This window comes from Arabidopsis lyrata (assembly GCF_000004255.2).
Source record: "Arabidopsis lyrata subsp. lyrata unplaced genomic scaffold ARALYscaffold_5, whole genome shotgun sequence".
NCBI classification, from domain to species: Eukaryota; Viridiplantae; Streptophyta; class Magnoliopsida; order Brassicales; family Brassicaceae; genus Arabidopsis; species Arabidopsis lyrata.
In genome coordinates, this window is record NW_003302551.1 from 14,539,611 (window position 1) to 14,559,223 (window position 19,613).

Genomic DNA, 19,613 nt, shown 5'->3' on the forward strand with positions numbered 1-19,613 from the left:
ACAAGTAAAAAAATAAGAAAATAATAAGCAAACAATAAGAAAATAATAAGCAAAAAGGAGGTTCCATATCTCTAAAAGTACACCATTTCTTTATATATTTTCACAAAAATAAATAAATTATTTTCGGTGGTTAAGAAAATACATGAGCTAATTATGTCTTTTAATTTACATAAAACTTTTCAATTGTATCCATATATAACCCACAAGTTTAAATTACCATCCATTAATTTTTTTAATTTTTAATACAAATAAAATATTAAAAGTTTGTTGATTTGGATAAAAACTCTTAGTAGAAATGTTACAAGGTTTCTCTGGACGAGTACAAATGAAGTAGATACATATTTCCGAGTTTATTGATTTGATTCTCACTACAAAGTTCCTCTAGATAAGCAAAAGTATGTTTTGCAGTTAACAAACTTTTAATATTTGCAAATAAACTTATTTAAAGTTGGTTATGATTTATCTGTTTTAGCTTGTGCTTCTAATTCTCTGGAAGATAAAAATTCTTATTAACCCACTTCAAAACATATTTATGCTTCTCTGGTGGAACCTCGTCTAAATTCTCAAGAATTTCGACTATGATATAAATATATATCTATTTCGTTTGTACCGTATTGAGACTGAATTTGTAAACTGTTGTTTGTCGTTCCCTACAATATCTTTCGAGCCAGACTAAAATGCGTTGAAAGACAATTCAAGCTCAGATTGGACTTGAAACTTGAAAGTGTAAGGGAGAGAAAACCTTCTAGTCCAAAAACTCAAACTCTAGATACCAATCAAAATCTACAAGCTATATAACATGATAATAGTTAGGCCTGGACGTTTGGTTATCGGATCGGATTCGGTTCGGGTTTTTTGGATATAGATTCTAATATCCATACGGATAATTATAGAATTCGGATAGGTTTCGGTTTGGATATTTAGGATTTTGGATCGGCACAGATATGATATTCAATATCCGATTTAACCAAAAATCTAAAACTAATCCGTTTATCTGAAATATCCGAAACAAAACTAAAGTGACTAATTGAACTAACATGAAACCATAACTAGGTTAGAGACTAGGGTAATTAATAATTGAAAGAGAGATCAAGGATTCTATATTGAAAGATTAGGGTTTTATGCTTATATGCTAGAGAAGTGGATCCCGTATTGCAGGAAAATCGAGATTAGAGAAGTGGATCACATATTGCTAGGGAGAAAAATCAAGATAAGAAAAATGGATCCCGTGAAGGTTCTAAAAATTCTAGAAGAGAGTTCGGATTATCCGTCGGATATCGGATCGGATTCGGATTCGGATATCGGATCGGATCGGGTATTATCCGATCCAATATCTATAGATATAGTAATCAATAACTGATCGGTTAATCTGTCGGATACGATTCGGATTTTAGTTCGATTTTTCTGGTTCAGATCCTGTTCGAATTTTCGGTTTCGGATTAAACGCTCAGGCCTAATAATAGTGACACTTTGCTTTATTCGAGTGTAGTTATTGATTGATACTTTATTCAACTAACAGGCCCATTAAAACTAACATGGGCCTAAGCAAAACGTAACGAAGCCTTAATAATAGATCCAATTACGGGTTCGACATTGATTGACAACACAAGCTAGCAGAAGAAGAATACAAAATCTCTGGAGAAAGTTGGAAACTTGGGAAGAATGACGACAATTTCCGATCTATCAGATGATTTGGTTGGTGAGATCTTTTCTAGGGTTCCATTTACATCTCTAAGCGCAGTGCGATCTACTTGTAAAAAGTGGAATGCTTTATCGAAAAGTCACATCGTTGGTAAAAAATCAGCATCAAGGAATCAGTTTCTGGAGTTCATGGTTACAGATTCTAGGGTTTGTTCTTTGAGATTAGATCTCCAAGGAATCCGTAACGACGACGAAGAAGACTACGTTGATTCATCTATGAAGCAGATAAGTATACCTAATAATGATGATCAAGTCGAGATATCTCAAGTCTATCACTGCGATGGCTTATTGTTATGCATCGCCAAAAATAACTCGAGTCTTATGGTATGGAATCCGTATCTGGGGCAAACGAAATGGATTCGACCCAGAAACACATTCCACAGAGCTGACAGCTTTGCTCTTGGATACGACAACAACCGTAACCACAAAATCTTGAGGTTTCTTTATGATGCCGAGAGAAACAGAACCGGTCAAGGATGGGTCATTGATGTATACGATTTTAGTTCTGATTCATGGAGGGTTCTTGATGTTAATGCCGATTGGGATGAACTGTTTTATCAGAGTGGCGTGTCTTTGAAGGGAAATTCATATTTTTTCGCTCGAGAGGTAACAACAGAGGCAGAAGTGGGGAAAGAAGACTTGTTGGTAACAGAGATTGAAGATTATTTACTCTGTTTTGATGTTACAACAGAGAGATTTGGACCGCGTTTGTCTCTGCCGTTTAACCATCCCTCTCCTATTTTTGAATATTTGACTCTATCTTGGGCTAGAGATGATAAGCTCGCTGTGTTATATAGCCACTACGACACATCTGAGATTTACGAGATTTGGATTTCGACTAAGATTGAGCCCAACGCCGTATCGTGGAGCACTTTTTTGACAGTGGATAAGTCACTAATCAATGGTTTTTCAACTTTCTATGACCCTATGAGCTTCTTCATTGATGAGGAGAAGAAAGTAGCTGTGTTTTTTGATATTAAAGGGACCGAGACCGGTTGTTACCAAATCGCTTGCATCATTGGAGATAATGGATACTTCAAATCTGTCAACATTGGAGTAATCTCGAACTCCCAGTGGAAACAAGGCAAACTTGTGTGCTCTTCATATGTTCCAAGTTTAGTGCAACTGCAAGATTAGTCCATTTTCTTCAATACTATTATTTGTTTCTTGCTTTGAACAAGGCTGCTTTTAGTTTGAAGAAAGAGTTGACATATAAGTATGCAACTAAAGATCTCTTTTTCCAGTAAAGTTCCAACCTGATGAAATCTTTGTACAAATTAAAGATTGCCTTATACATGAAGTCTTTATTGGCTGTATGCAGTATATAGTACTTAAGCTCCATAGTTTACACATGGCCTGAATTCCTTTGCTTGCTGCAATCTTGAGTCCTCTTTTGCTAGACTTGTATTGGGAATGCAATGACTTAGGATTTCGGGTATTTGATGTCCTAAGCATGGATAATATCTGCATCTTGACCAGAGCAAACAAACAGAGTGTATGATTATATAAGATTGAACCCTTATGATTTCTTTCTTGTGCTAAGCGCGGGATTTCATCTACATAACGTGTTTTGTCAAGTTTTGGGCATCTAGTTTTGTTATTGAGATATGAGAATTCCATACCTTGGAATCATCTCTGGAAGCTCTCTGATCATTACTTTTTGATCTCATTTCAAGGGTCCTAGAACAGTTTTTTCGGGCATTGTAGTATTCGACCTATAAAAGCTACAAGCTTTTTACCATCCTTTCTTTGTTGTCTCGGAGTTTTTGCAACCCGCTGTCTTTTGTCGTCCTTCAACTTTATCTCTTCTTCTTCTTCCCTATGTCTCTTCCTCTCAGCTGTTGCTGCCTCCAGTTTCTTTCTCATCTTCTGCTTCAAAGTCGTTTCTGACTCTTTTATTTTGGTCTCTGTAACCGCTTTTGACTAGGGTTTCATTGCTCGGTCCTCTCAAACCAAAGGGTGTTACGCAATTAGCTCCAACACATTACAAACGCTCTGAATTTACTGATCCAACCGTTCTTTGTGGCCGCTAACATCCACGGTTATATTCCGGCACAAAAGCCACCGGTTTCAGTTCTCGTTTTAAAAGTGTTTCTATCTTCGCCAACTGTTCTCGGGTTGTACAATATGTAGTCTTCCAATTATTTACAGAATTGTTCTAATTACCTTTGCTATGTCATTGCCATAATGAACATACCAATTGAAATGTTACTTAATAGACAAAAAAAAAAAAAAAAAAACATAACTTTAATCATGTAAGAAGAATTCTATTAAGTCAAAGAAGTAGAGTCTTAACCTCTCTCTCGTCATAACGTTTACATAAGCAGCCTAACTACATGTAAAAAGTAAAAACAAATACCTCTTATAAACTGGCGAAAGCCTGAAACCAATAACAGAAGCAAAAACACCAGCCGGTTCAAGCACTATATTTACAAAACGTTTTGTGTTCAGGGCATTGCAGATGCTCTGAAATCTACGGTTAGACTGCAGACTGACATCAAGAACACAACTGCAACTACCGCCGCCCTAAAGAGTCCTCCGTATGAACATTTCACCGACATAATCTTTTTAAACACGAAATCGGTTACATTCTTTGATCTCTTTAGCCTTCCACACCCTTTCTTTATAGTTTCTCCAACCGTGTCATCAGCCTGCGTAGCATTAACATATTTAGTGTCACGATTTGATTTCAATTTGCTACGTGAAACCACATCCCACTAAAAGAAATCGAGTAATTCATGAGAAGGTGGTTGTTATTCTCACCTCTCTCTTGATAGCTTGAAGCTCTGGATTCTTCGAGTTAATGCCATTAAGGTTACTTTGCAGACGCAGCCTTCTTGGGCCATTTCCCTGCGCTATACAATCATTGGTACAACCTGAGGGTTGTGCCTCCCGACTCTTAATCTTGATACCCGTTACTGAAACGCCATTGCTCATGTCAACTGCTGAGCTCTGCTGATAAGCTGGCGCAATCTGCAATCAAGTAGAGTAATTAGAGTTAATTATGATTTATGTTTTCTTAATGTACATACAAATGATATAATGAGTTCTGACGAAACTCCAGGTACCGGATCTGGTGCTGCACCATCAAAGCCACTCTGCAAAACATACTTGTGCTTCTCTGGATCCTCGTCTGGGCTCTTAAGAATCGAATCAAGAAACTCGGATATATATGTATCTACTTCATTTGTACCATACTGAGTCTGAATTTGGAAGCTGTTGTTGTTGTTCCCTGAAAAATTACTCGAGCCAGGCTGGAATGTGTTGTAAGATGATCCAAGCTCGGATTGGACTTGAGAGTGTAACGGAGAGAACAGCGTGTAATCCAGGGACTCCAATTCCGGATACCAATCAAAATCTACAAGCTGCATGTCGAAATAAACGTCATTAGTTTTCAAACCGACACTAAAGACAATTATCTAAAAAATATTCTAAGAGAATTTTTCAATATCCTCACCTCGGCAGTTGTAGCCTCATCACAAGCATCACTATGAGAATCTCCAGAGATTACAAGAGAAGATTCTGCAACGTCAAGACGCTTCACGTCTTCGGTTTTAGTGACCTCAGATACTTCTGACTTACTCACTTCAACTGTTGGAGACGAGACAGCAGGTTCTTCAACTTCATCCGACTTCGAATCTTCTTCTGCTAAATTCAGTTCTTGTTTCTTGAACAATTTACATATGACAAACGGACTCTGCATATAAATATCAACACAAGCACATAATAAGCTACATAACCAAATTAGTTTTCCAATGGTTACACATCTACAAGTATGCATTATTTACCTGGCCAGGATTGATGCCACTAAGATCATCCTCCGTAGCACGATACTCATGAATAACCCAATTGGTTCGTGTTCCCCTAGGAGCTCGACCAGCGTGGAAAACCAGAGTTCTCTTCACACCAATAATATTAGTCTTACCAGATTTTATCTTCCGGTCTTTTCCAGTCGCCTTCCAATAGCCTGCAACTGTTGCCCGGTTCTGTCTACTTCCATTCGGATACTTCCGATCCAATGGACAGAAGAAGAGCCACTCTGAGTCTTTAGTTTTGATCACAGAAAAATCTACAACAAAAAAAATCACATCTTTTAATCAAATTTCAGTCACTTACACTATACATTAGCAGAGATATATTTGTGATCTATATCAAACACATAAGATCTGTTTAAAGTTCTAAAGTTGCTAACTTTATTCACCATAGAAACTAAAGTTATAGCATTTCTAAATCCCAGTAAAAATCTGCTGCAAAGTCTGTAAATTTATGAATCAAGAGATGAAGAAGAAGTAAGTACCAGGTAAATCCCAAGGTTCCCATTTACAAATATCGATCTCACGGATAGCTTTGACATCGTCATCGTGGCCGTTGATTTTCCTCCGGAGATAGTAACGGATTAGCTCCTCGTCTGTAGGACGGAATCTTAATCCAACTGGTAACGAATCCATTGATAATACTTGAAGATTCTGATTCATTGATGCTGCTTTTTAACGAATCGTGAGAAGAAGAAGAACCCAAGATTTAAAGATACGAATCAGAGATGCGATTCCAAGGTATCAAGAAGAAGATAACAATAAAAATTCAGAGAGAAAACAAAAACCCTAAAAAATCGATTCGATGATTTTGGTAAAGTGAAGAAGAAGATTGTGAACTTTGATTTGGTTTTGTCTTTGGGGGTTCTATAGAGAGTTTATGGGAAATACGTTACGCGTTTAGGGGAAGTGTGAAGTACGATTTTGCCCTTTAGAAACTTTGGAATAGTTGTAAAGATGCAGGGGTAAAACTGAGAAGTGGATGACATGTTAAAAAAAGGTGATGGGAAAATGTCATATAACGAATGCGATAATGACACGTGGAAGCAGTAAAGGAAGTTTCGGTGCATGTCACTTTGTTGAGTTCTGGGATGATGTTTCGCTTTCTTGACTTTTGGAAACTTTGTCTTTATTTATTTATTTCTCGCAGTATATTAGATTTGTTCCATTTTTATGTCTTTTTTTTTTTTGTTTGGTATGTGTGCTTTAAATGCTTATACTCTTTCACGAAATTATGTACAAGGCAAAATACTCTTATCTTTGCATGTTACAAAATTTAAAGAATCGAAATAAAATTGTTGTAGTGTATATATCTCTCTCCATGGAATCTACTTAACATTTTTGAAGTACAAATTTGCTCAAAGCCAATCGGGTCGGGTATTTAGTGAGATTTTGACCCGATTAGATTTTTTGACCCGACTCATTGACCAATAACAGCTCTCGGATCCTTTTAAATAAGACTTTCCAAAAAAAAAATCAAGTAATTCGACTAAATATTCGCTTAGTTACATTCCTAATCTACCAAATTCTAACAATATCTAAATGACCCACATTAAACGTTAGACCTATATTTACGAGACTTTCCTAAAACATTAGCAAAAATTTCGGAGTATATAAGTTTATCCTACTACTACTGCCAAACCGTGATATAGACTATAGTGATCAAATCTTAATTATCATTGCCATTTATGCTTCTTCCCATTATGGCCGATGATATTCAAGTCCATATCTTCAACATATCTTAACAAGTTAGTTTTCTTGACAATTATTCCACATTCCATATTTAAAAATCCATGTTTCAACAGAATTATTTTACCATATTATCTTACCTTAATTTATATCCCGAGAATTACTCTCCATATTTGATAATCCCTACAATGAGATCTTCAATTTTGGCTTTATTATTCCTACAAAAAAAAAGGAAAAACAAAATTGATAGATTGATTTTGGGAAGATATCAATCGCAAATGTACAAATGGACATAGATTGGATTGATTATTCTCAACTAGCAAATCTTTTCCGGTACAAATGGTTTCCTATTAAAGTGTTAAGGAGTTTATTGCAAATCACATTTGTTTCCTAAATAAAATGAACGATATAAATTCGATATTCAATCCAACTAAAAGATTTGGAAATGTCTCATAACTAATCGATTTTATCCTTATTTGGTTGATTATTTATGTAGCATATTCTTTATCTATGACGATTTAAAGATTTCCAAAGATATAATATATTTGCTCTATTCACTATACCAAAACCCTACACCTACTAAAAACACTATAAATACAACCTTATTCACAACATCTAATCTCACCAAGCACGATAAAAAGGTTATTACTTGCTCCTTTATATTAACATTACATATTATGTTTTCTTTGTTTCATCTCTAATAGCTTTTGTTTTTCTTATTTAGCTTAGAGTGTTAAGATCCGTACGTTAGGTGAATCACCACCTACTTGGTGAATGGAGATTCATTGAGACATTTGATATTACTCATGCAAGTGGACAATTCTGACCAATCAATCATCTCTACAAGATGGTTTTCTAAACGGAAATGCAGTAAGAATGACCCTAAGTATGCATCAACTTACTTTCATGATGGTTGTTCTGATTTTAGCTTTCAATATATCATTACTGATTCACGAGTGTTTATTTTTTGTCTAAATATTTTAGTACTGTCTAATGATGAAATTCTAGAAGAAGAAGTTCATGAAGATTCTGGAAATAGGATCAATCTAGCTTCCACTATCTCTGGTGACCAACTCCTACTACAAAACTTAATACTAATTATCTATTTTATTGTTCTTAACTCAATAATCTAATAATGAATTTAATTTTTTTTTTTAATCTTTGTTAGGTTCCACTAATGTTGACTAAGATTCAAAAGACGACATTTTAGTTCATTATTGGGCGAATGTTCTGAGCATTCATCCAGCACCAAGAAATTACTTGGAAAAAACTGATGAAAAAATTGGTTTTGAAGGCTGCTGATAAGAAGGAAGATGTGAACTTCAACAATGAAAATATGACTCAAAGAAGATTCGTAGTCTTAAAGTCAAGATTGAGTAGAAAGAGTGAATTGCTACCGTGGTTTTGGAGTTTTTATTTGGTTTTCTTTTATTTTGATGACTTAGTCTTGCAATGGTTTACGTATTTGCTTCAAGTTTGGTTTTCTGGCTTTTCCAATTGGTTATTGAATAAATTGTGTTTTACAACTTTTCAAAGTTTCTATTTAGATTAATAATATATGTTAATGTGAATATTTCTTCTAACACTAAGTATTTTGAAAGAACTAACCTGATGTAAACCAAGGTTTCATACTGTAAGAGCCATCGGTCGTGATCGATATGTTTAACTTCTTCTTCCTTTTGAACAAAAAGGGTGAACATTATGACCAAAAATAGACCTACAGGGATGTGTTCACTTATACTTGCAGTAATTTGTATTGATTTTTATGATAATGAGAGTTAGTTTAAACAAATTTCTTATTTACCTTGAATCTATGGAGGATTTTAACAACAATATATAAAATGTATTTGTAAAGTCTTAGTAAATTAACAAACGTTGACTGTTTCGTTGAATATATAACAGACTTGAAGATTAAAGATGGTTGATCTGATTCTTTGCTTTCTCTATATCACAAGTCATGGTTCAATTTTTCCTCTTTACTCTTCAAATGACGAAAAATTGGGACAGCTATGAATGCTGGCCAAATAACAAGAGAGACCGATATTGTACTCGAGAACTCTAAAATCTAAATTAGAAAACATATGCCAATTGTTACCTGGTACCGTGAGATTTGGTTCTTGGGTGGAATTCCTAAACCCAAGTTCTTGACTTGGTTTATGGTCTTCAACCGAAGCCCAAAAATTGATCGTCTTTTGCAATGGGGATTGCAAACGGATCCGTCTTGCCTCCTCTGTAACTCCTTCCTAGAATCGAGATCACACCTCTTTTCTGAATGCAGATTCTCATGGACGATTTGAAAAATCTTATCAAAGCGTTGCAACTTTAACTCTCTAAGAAATTGGGAATCTCTTTTTGGCCAATTAAGGAATTACAAAGCTCCAAAACGGCTTCGTAGAAACAGATCCCTATAGCCCATTGCTTGGCAGCCTCCATCTATTTGATCTGGACTGAACGCAGTCACCGCCGCCTCCATCGAAACAGATCCATATCAGTGGACGCAATTATCAAAGAAGTTGATCTTTTGATTCGAAATCGTATTGCAAGTCTTCGGGGAAAAAATATAATGCATGCCTATGTTATGCTTCAACAGTGGTTCTCCTCTTAATCACATGCCTCTGTTTTGTTTCGATTAACGTTTGTTCTTCTTCTCAAATAAATCAACTCAGGCGTTGGCAATTTGGCATCATCAGTCAAGTCAACGAGAGAGAGGTCAAAATTGGGCTTCATTTTTAGTTTCCCCCATTAGCCCATGTTGGACTGTTTTATTTTTTTAAAAAAATTAACTAGCCTATCTTGGTTCTCTTTTTTTTTGTCGTCAACTTAACATTTCATTCATAAACATTAAAGTACATTGTTCCAAGAGATTACATAATTCGATTGATTAACTCGTGCGTTCTTAGCTAAATTATCAGCCACGTAATTTGCTTCCCTATAGATTTTAATAAAGTTGAAAGCAGGAGTGCCTTTGATAATCTGCATGATGTCTCTGAGATACGTAGAGACAGTGGTGTGGTTCCATCGCTCACATGGTTGTGCAGTGCTAGCCTATCTTGGTTCTCTTTTGTGGTGTAATGGGCTATTTAGCCATAACTAGGCCAAACATTTTTGTATCATTTTATTTATCATACTACTGCCTTTGTATCAAATGCCATTCAAGGAAATCTTAATTACAAGAATCATTAAAGATAGATTAGTGCTAAAAATGTAAAAACAAAAAGGCATGTGCAAAATTTTTAATTCAGACCTTTTTAATTTTCGAATCGTTTCAAGTTTACAACCCGTGTGTTTTTCGGGATTTGCCCAAAAATAATATTCTCAAATATAAAATCTTCACAAATAAAAGAAAATACATAAATTTTTCAAAATTTGGAGCAATCTGTTCAAATTAATTGATGAATTTTTTGTATTAAGAAATATTAGTATCGATATATTATAACAATTTCTATATGATAAATACAAAATTTAAATATTACAAGACGAGTTATATGGGGGGACGGGGTTTGGTCGATATTAATACGGGACGATATACTACGGGTGAAATCCTAGAAATAATAATTAAAATATAATTATACAATCTTAAACACTAAACAAAACAAATAATATTAACAAAACTAATATAACTTATAATTATAATTATTAGTTATAATAATATTCGAGCTGCGGTGTACCCAAAATCAACATATATAAGTTTATATCAATAAAAAATTAAAAAATTAATACAACAATATCATAAATTTATATAAAAATTATAAATATATATTTATCCCGCGGTGTACCGCGGGTCATATCCTAGTGGAAGTATTATTATTATTAGGAGGACCGACTAAAAATAGAGCACAAGAGACGAGAGAGGTCGACGAAACTTCCAAACGTGTGACCATATCAATGAAAGCTTTTCAAAGACAGAAACCTCTATCTATATTTACTCTTACCTCTCTGTTAAACTCTAATCTTAGCCATATCCCCAATTTGAATAATTCAACACACACAAGAAAAATACCAAAGGCTCTCCATAAAAATCGGAATCATCTTCATCTATATAACCATGATTATGTTTCTCTTCATTTGCTCAATCCTCGGGTCAACAATAATAAAAAAGAAGAGAAAAATAAAAAAATCTTGTGTAATTTTTTTTGCACACTCCACAGCCTAAGCCCAACAAAAATCACAAAACTAATAAAAAATAATAATGGGTGGCTGTGCGAGTAGACCCAAGGAATCAGACATGAACAACGAAGAAGGCTCTGTTCCTAACAAGCCTGTGTCTGAAACCGTAGTAGCCAAGGTAACAATTAATCTCTAGGTTTAAATATGAAATTTAATTAGGTTTTGTTACAGAACCGGGGTTAACCGGTTATGATCTTTTGGTATGATTAATACAGGAGAACAACACAGAAAGCGGTGAGAAACAGAACCAGACAGTGGCTGAGACCACTGAAACAACTTCTGTCGAAGCTAAGGAGACATCTCCGGTCGAGCCGACCAAGGAAACCACTCCTGCTGTTCAACCAGAGGTTGCAGCCGTCGAAGAGTCTTCTTCTGCTGCTGCTGGTGAGGCTGCAGAAGCCGCACCTGAGAAAGTGGAGAAGGCTGCAACAGAAAACGTTGAAGCAAAGGTGGATGCGGTTGCAGTAGCTGTACCTGAAAAGGTTGAGGTTGCGGTGGAAGCGGAGAAAAAGGCTGAAACTGAACCAGTAAAGGCTGAGGCTGAACCAGTAAAGACCGAGGCTGGACCAGTAAAGGAGGAGAGTAAAAAAGAAGAGAAAGAAGCTGTTGTCACCGTTTGATGATTAATTAAATTTGTGAAAGTATTTTGAATGTTGTTGTATGTCACCTTGATTTGATTTGATTTGCTACTACCAGATTGGTTTGGCTTTGTTTGTTCTTTGTATCTCAAAATGATTCTTCTTTGATTCAATTAAATATAAATCAGTTTTGCTTCTTGAAACTTTCTAATCAACATTTCTTAAGTCGAACGTTCGTGTGTGAATTAATATCTCTCTGATGATTCTTTTTTCTGTGGAACAAACATATAATATCGAAAACATTGAAAGATGCAAAATCCCCTGGAAACTAATTAAAATCTTGATTAGCAATGCCATTGTAACAAAAATCTAGAACAAAGAAAAAAGAAATCTTACAATTTGACACCAAGCAAAAGAGTCCTTATAGCTCATGACTTTTATGGTTCTGAAACCGAATGTCGGGTTATACCTCTCCCTGTCCCCTATAATGAGAATGTTAAGAGATGTTTGACTACTTCACGAGGAGATGTTATCTGCATTGAAATACTACATCGAAAATTGAAGATCAACATAGCATATGTCGGTTTAAATTTCAAATGTTTTCCAATGGCAATGAATCCGTTTGATTCTGATATCGTCTATCTATGGAGTCGAAAACACTCGTGTTTGGTATCTGGTAACTTGCATACACAAGAGTTTATAGTTCATCATCAAGATTCGGAGAATTGGACTAGTGATGAAGGTTGTTGCCGCATAAACACTTATGATTTTAAGTGTTATATGGAGTATATGGAACGTAGTCGTAATCGCTTTAATGCAACTTCGATCATTATGTTATCTCAATTTGTGCTCCCACAGTGGATGGATTCGGTACCCCGTCCTCCAAATTGAGCATCGTTAACTTTTTCTATTGCTATATGCAAAAAAGCGTGTTTACGTATTTTTGTTTTATCCTTGTTTAGCATCATCAGGACATGTTCGGTATGTCTACACTTTTATGCTCTCATAATTTTATACGCACAAACATGAGTTTTGTAATCTATTATATATAATAAAGTGGAAAGATATCGGATGAGGTTGGTTTGGTCCTAGTGGAACCGTTTGTTTTTGAAGTAAGGCTAGTTAGTTTGATTCTATAAATAGTTAAATATGACCAATTCATCATTTTTTTTTTTAACATCTTGCTTTACTTTATTAAAACAGAGATTACAAAATTATTTCTTATACATACACGGGATACCAGAAAAAAATACAATCGAACAAGTGAATTAAACGATGCTTTCTTTTGTACGTATTACACGCTAATAGATTATCAAATCTATTATCATCCTTATTCGTCTTCTTCCTTAATCTGACATGATCGTTTTGTTTGGCTATCGTTCTTTTGACGAAACTCCAATAAACTTTGACCAATTAATCGTCTTCTTCTTCACAAAACTTTCTTCTTCAGCAAAATATTATTTTTCAGTCCGAGTCAAAAATTAGGGTTTGTTATTTGCTACTTCTGATCAAGTTTGTTTCCTTTCTTTGTGTGTATTTTCATTACTTTTCTTATTAATCATTATCATTATCATTAGTCGATTTGCATCTTTCATTGTTTTAGATTATATGTTCCAGAGAAGAACAATCAGAGATCTTAATTATTCACACACGAATTCTTTTATTTCTAATAGTGATGAAATATACCCTAGAAACTAAATCTTGATTTGATCATTGATCTTCACATTCTTGTGATTTTACTCCATCTGCAACCACTAACTGTTAATTTCTGCTCCTGTCATTTCTATACAATTTACGTACCATATATATAGCAATGTTATATACACCTTCCATTCTCCTCTCCTTTATGTAGGGGTGTCAAAATGGGTAACCCGACCCGACCCGACCCAAACCCATATGAGTTCGAGTGTTTAATGGACGGGTTTGACCCGACCCATATATTTATATGGGTTGAATTTACATACCCAAACCCATTATTGTAGAAATCCATTGGCTTAATGGGTTATATGGGTACCCATATATATGTATAATAAAATATATAAATAATAAAAATCCAAAAAAATAACATAAAATTGTAAACCAACAAAAGTTTTTAAATAATAAATTAAAAAAATCTAGTTATTTTACTTTTTACTTTTATTTTACATATATTTTACATATATTTTACTTTTTACTTTTAATAATAAATAAATTAAAATAATATTATACATATATTTTACTTTTTACTTTTATTTTTAGGTAAAATGTAAACTTTAATAGTTATTTTAGATATTTTACATATATAGTTGTAAAGAAAAGAGGATATTTTACATATATTTATATAAATTTACATAATATATCAATATCTACATATACATTTTTGCAGGGGTTTTTTGCATTAATTCATTTGGATCCGGGTTTTACCCGGGTTAACTCTATTCGGATCTTGGATAAGCAATTTTAGAAATGTTGTCTTAAAAAAAAATGACATTTATAACTGCAATTACACTATATTTTCTGTTTCCTTAATTTATTCTCACACCTCCATCTATTTCCCTCCTCTGATTATCCACAAATTCCGCCCATATTTAATTCGTTTTATTAAATAATATCTCAATGATGAGATTATGTAAACTAACCATATTTGTTTATCTCATTGTATCCTATTTATATGCTAAATATATTCTGCAAATCTATTCAGTTTCCTAATAAAATTGAACAATATAATGTCTACATTCAATATACATAACATCAATGGGAAATATAGCATAAATCAAACGATTTGTTCTTAATTTTGATGAAGCATCTACAAAGCATATTCTACAAAGCATATTCTATATATTATCGAATCAAAGATTTGTGAAGATATCCTATACTTTCTCCACACGATTTTCTTAAATTCTCTAACCTAACGCCAAGAGACTATGACATCTATAAATATGTTTTCGCTAACAGAAAAAATTATCACATCACCACAACGTTTACCTTTAAACACGATAAGAGAAGCCTTTCTAGAATCAGTGGCTGCTTCATATTCCAATCTCAGAGATTTGATATTTGAGACCTTACAAAGCCGCATGGTGCGTCCAAGTTTAAGATCCTGCATTCATAGACAATATACTGTTAAAAAAGGGAGACTCTTGATATGGTCTAGACTGATGACTAAGTAAGTTTTCATGTACTAAAATTTGGTTCTAAACCTTTTTCTTATTAACTAACTTGATATGTTTTATGTCTTAGGGGGCAAAGATTACTCTTTGAGTTGACAGCTTCATCTTCGTGTGTTTGTTGAAATTATGATAACTTGATCTGCATACAAGAAATACCGGGAAAATCAGGTAGCTTGCATATATCTTTTACCATTTTTGAGGAAATTCTAAATGCCCCCATTAATCCAGCATAGTTAATAGTTAGTAAGCTTTCTTAATTGATTGTATAAATTGTTAATTCATCTATGTTTATTATTTAACTAACTAAAAGCTTTTGTGTCATTGTCAGATCATACGTACAATTGGTGAAGTGGTGAATGTTAGTACTTTTGAAACATTAGATTCATAACAATTAGTCTTGAATTCAACAAGATTTTTTTTCATCTCCGAAATACAAGATAACATGGATAAACATGTTATGTATATAACATGGCATTACTTCTTATAGCATATTACTAACTTTAAGCATGTTGCAGTCGCGTTATTCTACCAAGTGTTTTCTGGTCTAATATAAGAATATAGAGGTACGAGTTCGTATATCCTACTCTTTCCAACATTCTAAAAGTTCTTAATAAGTAAGAAATCTTATCTTGATGACTGCTTTAACGCTGGTAGAAAAATCTTTTAATCTACCACGTTTAAAGGTTTCCATTGGATGCAAATCCCTACATTCTAGAAGTAGAAGAATTCAAAACAATCTAAGCATCTGCACTAGATGTTTGACTTATTTGTATCTTCAATTAAACTAATTTAGTTCGTCTCTTGATTCTAATTTGCAGGCTCTAAAGCAAAAAACTATGAAGAAAACTAATTGAAAATTAGAAATCAAAGAGAGAATCAGCTTGATTTATATATTGAAAATTAGAAAATCAAAGAGAGAATCAGCTTGATTCTAATTTGCAGATTCTTATAAAGGATGTTTTTGCTCAACTCTCATTCTTAGAATCTCAGTTCTAATGCTTATTAATATGAAGGAAAGATGACAGAGTTTTATAAATTGTGCATATTCCACATGTTTAAGAACATAAGCTAAATCAATGGAGTAAAGTAGTTAATTACCTTTAAATGGTCCATGTTAAAAAAGTATGATATAATGAAGTCCATATTCATCAACCTGCAATTATTCCACGGCGAGGATTTTTTTCAATTATGGGACTAGGCACAATAGAACCGGGTGCTTTAGATAAATACATAGTTAGATTAAGTCAAAACCTATAAACGAAACTCAGTTCAGAAATTTTTTTTTACTGATAGAGCAAAACACTTAAAAACAAATGCATAAACTCAGTTTCACCAGATCAAAGAACTTAAAAGATCAAAAACAGAAGTAAACCCATAGAAAAATGAAAGAAAAATATGAGAAAGAGAAACCTTTTTGGAATGATTGATGATGATACGAGAAGCCATTGTTGTGCAATCGGAATTGCTTCAGCCAATCCCAAAATTCGCAACTGCAAATGAAAACAAAAATGATGCGAATTTCGTTAGGGTTTTTCTCCTTTCTTTCCCTTAGCTTTCATTTTCAAAGTCAGCAAAAATATCAGAGATCGATAATTCGATAATTTGACTTTGTATTTTATCCTCAATTCAATTTTGAAACAGTAAATCTATGGATGTAAGATATATCCGATCTAGAATTCACCAATTGTTGAAGAATAATGGAAAATCTGGGATTCAATGATGAACACGAGAGAGAGAAAGAGATGAAGATAATTTGTGTTTGATTGATTAGGTTTTTAGAAATGGCAAAATGCCTTACAATTACCAGATTTTGTCGTACCAATACCAATTATACAATAACCGAAATGGAAGGCATTCCAAGAGATTAAACCGACTAATTAAGCTTCTTCCTTTCACAAACCTGGTTTTTTTTTTTTTCCCACATTTATGTTAGTACTAAGATTTAACCCGCAATATACCAGGAGATAATTTTGTTTCATATAATCTTAATTTTGACCAGTTTAATTCAATATGTCTAATATTTATGGTGTTAACAAAATAAATATAAAGATTTAACAAAATTAGAAATGTCAGGTTAATAATATTTTAAATTTTATTAATAACGATTCTTACCCGTCCCACCATATAATCTCATCCAACTATAATACACGTCCCGTGTTATTTTAAAATTTTTTATAGTTTAAATATATTCTTAATATTTATAGTTTTTGTTTATTTTTCATAACCACAATTAATTTACAATCCAAATCCGAATGAACAGAAAATTTAACTTATCAAGCATCCACATTTAAAAGTTTGTATAGGGTTTACGTCGGGTTTTTAGTTAAACTGTTTAAATTTTGTAGAATATAGTTAATTTTAAACTCTTAAAATGTTTTAAATATAATGAATATCTAAACATATACAAAAATTTAAAATAACACGGGACGGGTTTTGCGGAACGGGTTTGAGTAAACATTAATACAAATTTAAAATATTATTATTAAGAAATGATATTGAAATTGACTTATTCTACCATTTATAGATATATACAACTCTCTATATCAATATATACATTTAAATTAATAGAAAAAATACATGATATCAACTAAAATATTGAAATTAATAATTCAAAAAAAAATTTCAAATAATATATATGCCCGCGGTGTACCGCGGGTTAACATCTAGTAGATATATATAAATTTTACTTTTTAGTTTTGGTTATGAAACCATTGGTAACCCATGACCCTAATGAGTTTTACCCATTAAACCCATAACCCTAATAGGGTAACCCACTAAAACCCATTTATATATATGAGTAAAAAAATTCTACCCAAACCCACTAAAATCATGGGCAAAAAAATTCTACCCAAACCCACTAAAATCATGGGTGGATTCGGGTAACCCATGGATATTAACCCATTTTGACACCCCTACCTTTATGTATGTAGCAGCGACTCTAATTAGGAAATTCCAGCAACTCAAATTCTTCTTTTCCGCTCGTTTTAGGTCGCAGTGACTCTCTCTCTCACTCATCTCTCCTTCTTCATTTTCTTATGTTTTGTGTCAGTGCTTGTCGCAGCGATCAACAAAGGAACATGGCTTATAGTAACAAAAATCTATATACAAAATTCTTACAATTTGATGTCAAAGAAAAAAAAGGAAAAAAAACTTATTAATAGATTTCAGTTTAATGTTAAATGAAAATACTAATTTATAATGTTTAAATTATATATATTAACACTAATTTTACTTGATATTGTACTTAATGTTAATTCAAAATATTAGATTAATGTTGTTTCCAAAAATGATATTTAGTTTATACAATTACATAATATATTTTCTAAACAAATTGATATTTAAAAAAAAAAAAAATTTGATACTTTTTTGTCAACATTTTGATATTTTGATAAAATCATGTCTAGTTTTTAAAAAAAAAATTCCTATTTTTCATAAGTTTACACTATAATACTATATAGCTTTTGCTTAATTGTGTTATTTAAGAAATTATAACTCTTGATAGTATTATTGACAATGGATTGCATTGTTAATTATTGTTATTAAGATTAAGATTATTAATATTGAATACCATTGAATATATTTAACATGTAATTTGATATTTGTATTAAAAAATTACTGAAAATTAAATAAAATTTAAAATATTAATATTGATCTCTATTTTTTTGCCAAAAAATATATATATATATATATTAGTAATATATTTATGAGATCTCACCAATAGAGATGCTCTAACCCCTTAGCAAATCTCAATGGAGATAGAAAGAACAACAATCCTAGAGTCGATGTTGGTGGAGATAATAGTGAGATTACCGATGAAAAGCATCGTGAGATTCAAATCGGTGTGTAAAACATTAAAATCGGTAATAGAATCGAGGTATTTCCGCATTTTTTTCGTCTCTCTAAACCGAAACTCCTCGTCATCTCGGTCGCTCATATTTGCAACCAAGAATCTTCATTCCATCACAGAAGCTCTTGGTTTCCATGGATCCGACACATGGGGTTGTCTTCCCAAAACCCTAGATTCTTATATATATATATTTTTTTTTTCATGAGCATAGAAGTCACGATCTCGACGGGAGGCTATACCTGTGGCAACATGATTCATATAGTAATGAACCTGGATTCCTTATTATAGCTCATAACTTCTATGCTCCTGAAACCGATGATTATCAATGTCGGGTTATACTTCTCCCTGTCCCATATAATTTAAATGTTAAGAGATGTTTGACTACTTCACGAGGAGATGTGATCTGCATTGATGTACTACATCAAAGATTGAAGATTTGGAGACTGAATATTAACAGCTTAGAGGATGAATGTTGGCAATTGTTGACATCGGAAGTCAACATGGCATCTGTCTGATTAAATTTCGAATGTTTTCCAATGGCAATGAATCCCTTTGATTCTAATATCGTCTATCTATGGAGTCAAAAACATTCTTGTTTGGTATCTGGTAATTTGCCAACACATGAGTTTATAGTTCATAAAGAATCAGAGAATTGGACTAGTGATGAAGG

The 19,613-nt window shown here is 33.1% G+C and overlaps 3 protein-coding genes and 1 long non-coding RNA gene across 4 annotated transcripts; 2 read left to right on the forward strand and 2 right to left on the reverse strand.

The window, feature by feature from the left end:
* The first annotated feature begins 1,598 nt into the window (after positions 1-1,598).
* On the forward strand, positions 1,599-3,040 carry LOC110228322 (putative F-box protein At3g49520). The gene has a single exon (XM_021025251.1). The coding sequence runs from the start codon at positions 1,663-1,665 to the stop codon at positions 2,836-2,838; it is 1,176 nt and encodes a 391-aa protein (XP_020880910.1). The 5' UTR covers positions 1,599-1,662; the 3' UTR covers positions 2,839-3,040.
* Positions 3,041-3,947: 907 nt separating this feature from the next.
* LOC9312039 (NAC domain-containing protein 62) lies at positions 3,948-6,380 on the reverse strand. The gene is made up of 6 exons (XM_002877637.2): positions 5,999-6,380; positions 5,490-5,770; positions 5,159-5,398; positions 4,770-5,066; positions 4,465-4,674; positions 3,948-4,352 (listed from the first exon to the last, which is right to left on the reverse strand). Exons 1-6 carry the CDS (start codon positions 6,174-6,176, stop codon positions 4,149-4,151), a joined length of 1,410 nt encoding a protein of 469 aa, XP_002877683.1. The 5' UTR covers positions 6,177-6,380; the 3' UTR covers positions 3,948-4,148.
* Positions 6,381-11,260: 4,880 nt separating this feature from the next.
* Positions 11,261-12,144, forward strand: LOC9313752 (neurofilament heavy polypeptide). Its single transcript, XM_002875925.2, has 2 exons — positions 11,261-11,487; positions 11,585-12,144. The coding sequence occupies exons 1-2, from the start codon at positions 11,392-11,394 to the stop codon at positions 11,987-11,989; spliced, it is 501 nt and encodes a 166-aa protein (XP_002875971.1). The 5' UTR covers positions 11,261-11,391; the 3' UTR covers positions 11,990-12,144.
* A 2,528-nt stretch (positions 12,145-14,672) lies between these two features.
* LOC110228083 lies at positions 14,673-17,086 on the reverse strand. The gene is made up of 5 exons (XR_002331683.1): positions 16,778-17,086; positions 16,507-16,586; positions 16,195-16,249; positions 15,127-15,235; positions 14,673-15,026 (listed from the first exon to the last, which is right to left on the reverse strand). It is a non-coding gene; the product is annotated as an uncharacterized LOC110228083 (long non-coding RNA).
* Between the last annotated feature and the right edge of the window lie 2,527 nt (positions 17,087-19,613).